Below are 10,493 nucleotides of genomic sequence, written 5' to 3'. Positions count from 1 at the left end.
AGAGAGAGAGAGAGAGAGAGAGAGAGAGAGAGAGAGAGAGAGAGAGAACACAGAGTACTTCAGAGCATTCGAGATTCTACCCTCCTGGCTGGTTCACCTGCAGCCTCCCCAGGATTCTGGCTGCCTGCACAGGCCCAAGCATGGTCGGAGCCCTAGGGTGCTGCACCGGTCCAGAGGAGACGGCTGCTGTTTTAGATCCAGTGTGTTTTAGATGGCCTCAGATGTACCTTGACCGCTGAGCTCCCAGATTTTCCTTTTCTCTTTTGTAATGACTGTATAAGTCTGATGCCATTTTGAGAAATACATTCAGATCCTGCACTTCCTTGTGTCGTGTCTGTTATTTTTTTCTTCGCTGATGTCTTGCCGACCTGACCAAGACCCTGTTTCTCCGGAGGGTTGAGAGAGGCCAAGGCTGGCCTGCAGCACAGCACCACAAACTAGGGGCTAAGGGCTCACATGAGTCCATGGAGGACACTTCACATTTGAGCTACAAGTCATGGAGGGAGGGACGGCTTGGATGCAGAAACAGGCAGGTTTTGAGGGGAGGCCAGGCTTACTTTTTATAGGGAGCTAATTACCATGGGGCTGATGTGATCCACCTTATCAAGTTTCAGAGATAACATTAACTCTACACAGAGGTTTCTGTTTCAGAAAGAGAACCCACAGGAAGGGTGGCCTGTTTTACTAGTCATGGAGGGGAGGGAAGAGGGGGAGGCAGCAGGATAGACCACACCAGTAGAGCCAATATATAGCCAGGCTCACCACAACCAACAGAAACCACGAACTGCTGCTGAACTGACCGAGTGCGGACCTTCCAATCATCATTCTCTACACAAAACTGTCGAGCAACCGCAGCAAAGGCATTTGTACTGCATCTGATGTTACAGTCACCTGAGATGGCTGTTAAGTACTCAGGCTCCGGGGAAGATGTGTACACGCCATGCTAGTTTCTATGTGGAACTCAGCTGCCTGCAGATTTTGACAGTCACCCAGGGCACCTGTTCTGGCCAGGTGTCCAATTGTTTGAGCCAGCTAAAGTTGAAGCTGTCACCTGACCTTCATGGCTCAAGTACAGGGGCCCAGCAGAGTCATCTGGCAAGCTGGCCAAGACCACACTGGCACTCAAGAGTCTCTGACTCAAAAGGTCAGTGTTACTGAAAATGTCTATTTCTAACCAGTCTTCACGGGAGGTTGACCTCACCAGTCCAGGGCATCCTTGGGAGATGGGTGCTCTGGTACAAAGTGGGGACCCATCCTTCACTCCCAGGAGCTGTGGATCCAACACCTACTCCCTTGTGCTGAAATTAACTCAGTCTTGAGAGGTCAAAGGGGTCGGGATGACCCCAGCTCGCACGGCAACTGGTCACACAACCCACAGTAGCTGTTGTGGGTGTGAGATCCTCCCTAAGCAAGACATGTAACAACCCCAGGCTGAGGACAGTGTTGTGTGGGAAGAGAGAAACGTGGCCATACTCAGAAGCCTCAGCGTGACGATCTGAAGCCTGAGTTGTCGAAACCTGACTGGGAACCCAGCCTCCTTAGTGTCTGGGAGACCTGCAAGGTATGGTGGCCCTATCCTCCCCACACAGAACACAAGTGGCAGCCTCTACAGTACAAAAAGCTCCCGGCTGTAAGATCTCTACTTCTTTCAGTAAAGGCAAAAGAGCAACAGAGAAACAACTTACATTTCCTTGCTTAGACTTTCTTTCTGTTTTGTTGTTGTTGGGATTGGTAGGTGGCACAACAGATCTCACTGTAGCGCAAGCTAGCCTTGAGTTCACTATGTAGCACAGGCTTGCCTAGAATTTGCAATCCCTGTCTCTGCCTACTGAGAGTTGGGGTTACAGACATTCGCCACTATGCCCAGCTCTTGGTGAGACTTTTTGTGTAAGCCTGCGGATGCAGCTATGTGCCAGGGCACTTGCCTGGCATGCATGATGCTGAGTTCCATTCCCAGTACCACAGAGGTGAGTGTGAGAATGAGTGGGAGGCGGGGGCTGTTCATGCAGGATGTCCTTGAGCTTCTAGCCCCTCCCTGGGCATGGTCCTCTCTCTGATCCCTGTTGCCTCCCTTACCAGCCTTTACTGGGCCAGGTGCATGTGACAAATGTGGCAAGTGCCCTTCCCACCCAGCCCGCGTTGGAACAAGCCCATCCAGCACATGGAGCACCAGACGAGGCCCTGCACCACACAGCAGCCCTTGCCTGGGATGGACTCCTTACCTTCTCATAGGGACAGTACTTGAACATCTTGATGGGGCTTGTACAGATGAAGACATCAGTGCTGCCAGAAGAGAAAGGACAGTGAGCCCTGCAGCTGTGTCCATGCTGCTGCACACCACCCACCGCTGTGAGCCGAGCCTGCCAGGGACTGAGCCTGCGCCTGTCATGGGAAAGCCCAGGGTTCTGTGTCTTCCCACACAAGAGGCTACAATGCACAACTCCTACCCTACTCAACGGTCTTGGATAGCTGCAAATGATCTGCCCTGATCACAGGCAACCAACTCTGAAGTGGGGCAATATTTGCAGGACTAGACCCAAAAGGTTAGTTGGGCTAATCACATACACTCTAGCTGAGTAAGAAAACGAGGAGAGAAATGGGCATTTGCCAACAAGCACAGCACTGAACAGATGCAGAGGGCTGGAGGCTTAATGGTAGAGAAGGTTTATCCAATAGACAAGGCCTTGGGTTCCATTTCCAGCACCAAAAAGGGAGGAGGAAAAGAATAAAGGAAAAAAAAAAATACTGCAGAGCCTATAGACAACTGAAAGAGAGCATCATCCCCAGCTGACTGAAAGGGATAAGGAAAGGATTTGATCTCCCATCCCCAGGCTGCAGGCTCCACAGAGACAAGTTCTCTGGCATGGAGCCTCAAGAGGGGCATGAGTTTTGCATGATAAATGCATGTCACAGCTCTGGTTGCTGACCCTGACCAAGAAGGACTTCCCGGGTGCCTGCTCCTCCCCACACCCACAGGATAGATTTCCAATCACCACCACCACCCCCCATTTCAAACAGTAACAGCATTGTGTTCTACTCTGTATGAGCTAGCCCATCAAGCTGAGCTGTGAGAGTGGTGTTTCTTGAACTCTATGGCAAATTAGTCCCTGGAATGATCTATGGAAGCCTGGCTGTGGTCTCTGGGTAGTTTTGCTTGTATCTGCTCAGTGTTCAGGAAAAGACGAGTTGCAGAGAGACAACATGGTTGGCAGCATCTGCCCCAGCCTCTGTGGAAGCTGCCTCACATGAAAGTCTAGCCTCAGAATGGCTTTTCGTCACACACCCCCAAACCTTAGATGGAAGACCAGTAAGCGAGCTGTCTTCCCTCTTCTCTGCTGCTCCTTCCAAAGCCTGACTTTTCAGGTTCAGGACATACAACCTTCAACCTCCCTACCTCTCTTCCGCCACCACATGCTGCCTACCCCTACAGCTCAGAATGACTTTGGCCAGATCTCAGTCCCAAGCTTTGCCTGTGTTCAACTCTTCAGCCTCAGAACAGACAGTCTGGTCAATCCTGACCGCTCCATTCACCTAAACTAAATCTTTATGCTAAGAAGGCACAGGACAGGGTCTTGCTATGTTGCCCTGGCTGGCCATGAATCTATTCATCTAATCCCTCTGCCTCAGCCTTCTGACTAGACGGATCTACAGAGGCGCTATCTGGCTCGAAGCAATCATTTTCCAAACAGCTTTACTGGGATGCAATTGCCATGCAAGGATGCATGTGGTGCATATACATACATGCAGGTAAGCACACATAAGCATAAAATATAAAACTCTTTGAAAACAGCAGTTATTAAAGCAGGAAATTTTGATAAGCTGTGGTACACATGCGCCACAAAAGCAGATCTCCATCGTCAAGAGTAGAGCACACTCTCCCCCACCTGCCCCTGCCTGACCTCCTCACCCCAGAGTCCCAGCAACCACCGAGCTGCTTTCTCCAGCTAAGGATTGCTTTATATGCCCTAGAGCGTCTGGGGTGTGTTTTCTGTCTGACTTCTTGCACTCAGTGAACTATTCATCCCCAGTGTTAAATAAACACATCAGCTGCGTGTATCTTCTTAAAGACCAAGCAAACCAATTTTAAAGTGTTTTGCTTTGTTTTAGGTTTGGTGTTGTTTGCTTTGTTTTGTTTTCGAGACAGGGTGTCACCATGCAGCTCTGGCCAGGAGCTTGCTACATAAACCAGACTGGCCTTGAACTCACAGAAATTCACCTACCTCTGCCTCGTGAGGGCTGGGATTGAAGGTGTATGTCACCACTCCTGTCTGGTAACCCATATAACACTGACCCATTTAAAGTATATAATTGAATACATTTTAATATATCTGTAGTGTTTTATCAAACACAACTGAAACTTAATTTTTAGAATAGTTCCATCATCCACAAAAGAAACCCTACTAAGCAGTCAGTACCTATCCCCACCTTGCCTGGCCCCTGCAGAAAACTGATCTGCATCTTGTCTCGATGGTCAGCCAGTCGTTGGACATTTCCTGTAACTGCGATCATACAGTGTGTGGCTTCTGTGTCTGGATTCCTCCCCTCGGCATGATGGCTCCGGGGCTCAGCCACACTGCAGTACGAATGCAGCAGTCCCTCTTGAAACCTCTGTGTGCACATCTACTAACTCCCGTGGGTAAGAGCTGCTGCTGCTGCTGCTGCTTTTACTGAGCACCTTACTCTATGCCAGGAGCCACAGTGTGATCCTGTGGCTAATTTCTTATTAGCTGCAGTTTAAACAGTTTAAGAAACAGAACTTCAGGAAGACTGAGAGCTCGCTGGGACGTGATCCTGAGCAGTCCAGATGCAGACCCTGATAAAAAAGCCCTGCTCCCGGATATAGCAGTGTGGCTGTAACGTTTGGCACACACAGACTGATGCAATGAGGGGGATTCTGAAAAGCATAGGTGCTGGCATCGCTTTCCTTTAGCATCCACAAGAGTGGCCTGCAAGGCCCTGTGGGCACCAACCACTAGGGAAGCTCTGGTCCCTTATGTGACAGATGAGGTGCAGACACTCCCCACTGGGAGGAAAGGTGTGCGCCACCACCGCCCGCCCGGCCAAGGCTCATCTATTTAATGTTTGGGTCCCAGCTGGTTGACTGCTTGTTAAGGATTAGAAGGCATGACCTTGTTGGAGGAGGTGTCACTGGAAGTGTCTCTGAAGTTGAATCAGGGCAAATTCCAATCTCTCTGCCTTCGTCTTGCAGATAACATAGAGTTCCCCACTCCTCCTCCAGTGCCACGCTTGCTTGGCGGCCCGCCATGTTTCCCACCACGATGGTCATAGACTAACTCTCCGAAACTGTATGCAAACCTCCACCTAAATGTTTTCATTTATGAGTTGTCCTGGCCATGGTGCCTCTTCAGAGCAGTAGAAAAGTAACTAAGACGCCTAGGTTATGTACAAAACCTTTGTTCAGTTCTCAGCAGTACAAACATACACACATACATACACACATACATATGATGATCTAAAAATAAGACCCAAAGTTAAGGGGCTGGAGAGGTGGCCTGGTAGTTAGAAACACTGCTTGATCTTCTAGAGGGTCCGGGTTCTACTCACAGAACTCACATGGTGGCTCAGAACCACCTGTAACCCTAGTTCCAGGGGACCTGACACTTTCTTTTGGCTTCTTCAGGCACCAGGCATGCATGTGGGGCACAGACATGCATGCAGCTAAAAATACCCATATACAAAAATAAAAGAAAAAGCACAACGAGAGACCATAGTTAAAATCCACCACCAAGGTGGCCGGAAAATAAAAGACAATAACAAGTGTTGAAAAACATGTCAAAAAACTATAGTCTTTCTGAAGTTAATGGGAAACAGCATGATGGTCCTTTAAACCATTAAATATAGAATTACCTACAACTTCAGTTTTACTCCAAGGTATAGGCCCCAAAGAATTAACAGCAGGTGTTCAAACAAATGTTAGCACAAATGTTCATAGCAGTCCTACTTACAAAGTCAAAAGATAGAAACAGTCCAAATGTCCACCGAGTAATAAATGGACACACACAAAATGTAGTCTATCTGTACAATTGATTATGCCATTGTCAAAAGCATAAGTACGTGGTTGGGGGTACTCAGCTCAATGGTTACAGCACTTGGCCTATCATACTTAAGTCACACAAAAATCCATCCCTAGTCACATACACTTATAGAGTAAAAGAGTGAGTATTGACGGGTACTAAAAAATAAATAAACCTTAAAAGCATTAAGTTTAAGAAGCCAGACCACATGCTAGATGGTAGCATTTACATGAACTGTCATAATGGCAGAGAGTGGATCGGTGGTTCTTAGGAACCACAGAAGGCCAGGAACGAGTAGTGTGCTAATAGGTTTGACATTTTCTTTTAGGGATGATGAAAAAATTCTGAAACTGACAGCAGCAATGGCTCAATAGCCTTGCAAGTGTTCTGACAGCCCCTGAACTCTACACTTGAAATGGACGAGCTTCAAGGTATAAGGTACAAGTCAATAAGGCTGCGCTTGTAACAGATCTCAGGGAAGCACACTGCCCAAGTTCCGACAGGCTTCAGAGGACCGCAGAGGGTGGGTATGGAGTGAGGGCTTCAGCCCACACAAGCTCTGTTTATCAGGACAAAATGACACCCCTGACCTTTGCTCACACTCCAGCCGTCAGAAGACTGAGAAGGGCTGAGAAGGGAAGGGCAAGACAGCAAGCAAGATACAGGTGCAGGCCTGGCCTGGGTCCCAAGGCAGGGAGACATACTTACTTCTGCAGATTGGCCATCTGCTTCACAGCTTCCACGGCTCCGGGAAGAGGCTCAAGTTCAAAGAAGAAATCTTTCGACTCCCAGATGCTGATGGCCTTCTCCTGAGAAGCCACAAAAGCAGGTCACCTCCAGGTTCCCACCGTCTCACCACCCTCCTCTTGGAAACATACACGGCTGGGCAGGGCTGCAGCTAGGTAGAAAGAGGGTTCAAGGTGCCCTACACTCACCCCAGACCCATTTTCCGGGGGGTAGAAATCTAAGGAGTTATACTGTGTTGGGCCCCTCTATTGGGAAGGAGGTGATTTCTGTTAGGGCCTAGCAGAGACAAGCCAAGGTGTCAGCTCTGGGAGGGCCACCTGATGTCCTCGGGTTGAGGATAGTCCTCACAAAAGTGCACATTTGCTAGGCTTGCCTAGGACAGCCAGAACTCGGTGGGAGCTGAGGGCGAGCATTCATGATCACGAAAATATTCACTCTAGTTTAAGCCTGAAGGAACCTGTGGACTCTGAAGTGCACATTGGTCTACATGTCTACAAGGATAGGAATATGGTGACCTGGAGAAGGGGCAGCTAGGAGGTGGGGGGGTCCTGGGTTCCTCATCACAGAATCAGAACAACTCTGCTCTTGCCTGGTTTATGTGCTGAAGTACTAACACGTTATTTTATTTTATTAAGACAGGATCTCTTTGTGTAGCTCTTGTTATCCTAGAACTCTCTATGGAGACCAGGCTGGGCTCAAATTCACAGAGATCCACCTGCCTCTGCCTCCCATACCCCCACTCCCAAAAAAGGGATTTTATTGCTTGTAAAGTTTGAAAGCCAAAAATCCAGACTCTGTGTCAGGCACAGTGGCCCATGCTGGACCTATTACTTGAGAGGCCAGTCTGAACAATAAAATAAAAACCCTGTCTCAAAAGAAATACAAGCACTCTTTTTAGGTAAAGAAAAACTGATGTCACATAGAAAAATCATGGCTGAGTAAGGCTCCCCTTTCTACCATGTGCAAATAGGACAGAACTCCCATTCCCAGTGCCAGATCTCTCCCGGGGCCAGGCAAGGGGAAGACAGACATCTCAGCCTCTGAAAAGGGAGGTTCTCGGTGCTGCACATGTGTGCAGTACAGGAAACACCACTGCCTGGCTAAGAGAGCACCAATACCTCTGCCAACTACATGAGCAAACACACACTGTTACTGAGATAACAGTGCCATCCTTACAGCCTACAAGGACCAAGGATTGCTGGTTCACCATTTAAGCATGGCTTTTCTTAAGGCCACTTAGGGGTAACACTGTCACTACTTGAACTCACATTTGGAGGCAATATGACCCTTGCTGTGGGTCAACTCTGGGCTGGCCACCACCCTCATGGGGCTTCTCGCCAACAGCACGAAAGACAAGACCCATCCCTCCCAATATCCTGGTGAGACAGAACAGATACGGAGTTCCGACACCAAGCTTACACAGACCACTTCCCAGCTTCCCGTCCTCCTGCTGCTGTGAAGCACTGGTAGAGGAAATCCCCTCTCTGGGATTAGTTCCCTGTCCTAACAGCTGGAGATTCTAAGTCAGTTGAGATGAGCTTATCTTGCTACCTTTGCCCATTTCCCTTCAAGAGTACTGAGGCAACCACAGGGAATGAAAACAAAGGTACAACATTCCATGTTGAGTCAACATCCATGGACTCAACCAACGACAGAAAAAAAAAAACTGAGTAAAAATGACTGTCTGTACTGAACATTCAGACAGAGGCCTTTTCTGTGTCGTTTCTTCGTACCTTCTATATCTCAAGCCATCTCCACGGTATTTACACTGCCTTCCACATTATAAGCCACCTGGAAAAGGAAGGCTGAGCTCTATAGAATCACACAGGTCATACACAAACACCACGCTGCTTTATATGATGCACTTTTGAGCATCTGTAGATTTCGGTATCCTCCGGGTCAGGGAGCCCCCAATACCAAGGGGCAAGATTACACATTTGAAAGTGGCTACATCTAGTATTCCTAGACTGCTTGGTTGAACCACAGTTATTTAGACAACCAGGCCACGGGGAGGCTCTGGGTGTTCTTCAGTGAGTTGAGGCTTGGAAAAGGAATGAGCTGAAGCCAGTGGGTTCCTCCCATCCCAGAAGCCCCCTCTTGCCCCACACTTTCTCACCTTGCAGCTGGAAGTCAGGAATTAGTCCTTTGGGGCTTGGAGTATCTATACAAGGAGCTACTGAGTCACTGCTCCTTCTCTTTGTTGTTTTATGGTGCTGAAGAGAAAACCCAGGGCCTCATGCATCCTAGGCAAACACTACTGGTAAGCTAAACCCCTAAACCTTCATTGTGTTCTCCTCTTCCTCTTCCTTCTCTTCCTCCACCTCTATCTCTTCTTCTTCCTCCTCTCCTTCCTCCTCTTTCTCTTCCTCTCTATGGTAGGGTTTGAAACAAGTCGGCTTGCGTAATCTGGGTAGATCGCATTTTATCCCATTAATATATTCCCGGGTCTGGAGGGATGGCTCGGGGGTTAAGAGTACTTGTTGGTCTTGCAGAGGACCTGGGTTCAATTCCAGCACCTACATGTTAACTCCAGTTCTAAGGCTTGGATAACTTTTTCCTGGTGTACCTTTGTACACCAGGCTACAAGGAAATTCTGGAGGGCAGCAGTTGATAGCTGAGGCGACAGAGCTGACACAGGACAGTCCCTTAGGTCTAAAGTTTTCATAGTTCTCAGCACAGCAGAGATCGGCTATCTAGGCTCTGTGGAGTTTCTTGCAGCAGTGCCATCTGTGAATGAACAGAAGTGACACCCCATGTCCCCTTTAAATACCTGTCCCTCAAATCAAATGATGTGGGGGTGCCTTCTTTATCATATAGGGGCCTGGGAGCTGGGGGTGGGGAGTTGCAGTGCTAGGACAGAACCCTAGGGTCTTGCCCTTGCTAGACCATTCTCTACCACTGAGCTGTAGTGCCCTCCCCGCATGCTGTGTTGAAATTAAAAGAGAAAGCAGAACAGAGAATAGGAAGCTAGGTTGGTGTGAGAGAACTGTGTGGGGCAGGCAGATGTGTTGCTGGGGCTTGAATCCCATCTGCGCTCCTTACTGCCCCAGGACCTGGGGGCAGGTTTCCTTGAGTGCAAGGTGGAAACTGCAGCATCTTCCCACAGCAAGATAAGGGAATGGAGAAAGCGCTGAGTGAAGTCCTGACCAGAGGAAATGTATGTCAGGACCCCAGAGCCTCAGACCCATGGAGGAAGGGCAAAGCCCCACCCCCACCCCGGCATGGAGCTCAGAAGCATGAAAAAGCCTTCCTTTGGTCCAAGTATAGATTTTGACACTGTGTGCAGACAATGACCGTCCTAGCTTTCTCTGTTGAATGTTTCCCCACCTGCAGACTGCTCCCTGCAGACTGCCTTTACCCTGCTTAGTTATCCCCCTGCCCCATCCCTGTTCATCGGTATACCCGCCTTTCTGTTCAACTCTATTAACACCCTGGGCTCCCAGGAGTGCTGTGGTTTCTCTAGCAAAGAGCCCAGCTTTCTGTTTGTGTGCCTTTTTCTTCATTACCTCACTGCCCTCAGTCCTGGAAGGCTGTGAAGGACGAGATGTTACAAACCTGGTAAATTAAAAAACAAAAATAAAAACACCCCTCTGTCCATCAAGTTTAGCTATGGCCCCTAGACAACCAGCTGTGAGACACTAGAGTTTCTAAGTTTATGCTGAACAAATCCCTCTATTCCTTTCATAAAATAGTTTACGTCTCCAAATTACA

At 48.7% G+C, this 10,493-nt stretch overlaps 1 protein-coding gene across 2 annotated transcripts in view; it reads right to left on the bottom strand.

Annotated features, from left to right (window-relative positions):
- Nucleotides 1–10,493, bottom strand: part of Nt5m (5',3'-nucleotidase, mitochondrial) — a 28,921-nt gene that overhangs the window by 17,189 nt on the left and 1,239 nt on the right. For both annotated transcript variants that reach the window (XM_031350896.1, XM_031350895.1), the window contains exons 2-3: nt 6,744–6,844; nt 2,223–2,283 (exon numbers count right to left, since the gene is read on the bottom strand). In XM_031350896.1, the coding sequence (XP_031206756.1) occupies nt 2,223–2,283; nt 6,744–6,844 (162 nt within the window). The remainder of the gene's footprint in view (nt 1–2,222; nt 2,284–6,743; nt 6,845–10,493) is intronic.

The sequence above is a fragment of the Mastomys coucha genome, unplaced genomic scaffold, assembly GCF_008632895.1.
Source record: "Mastomys coucha isolate ucsf_1 unplaced genomic scaffold, UCSF_Mcou_1 pScaffold5, whole genome shotgun sequence".
Taxonomy (NCBI): Eukaryota; Metazoa; Chordata; class Mammalia; order Rodentia; family Muridae; genus Mastomys; species Mastomys coucha.
The sequence above is the reverse complement of the archived record's forward strand: the minus strand, read 5'-3'. Positions and strand labels throughout refer to the sequence as shown.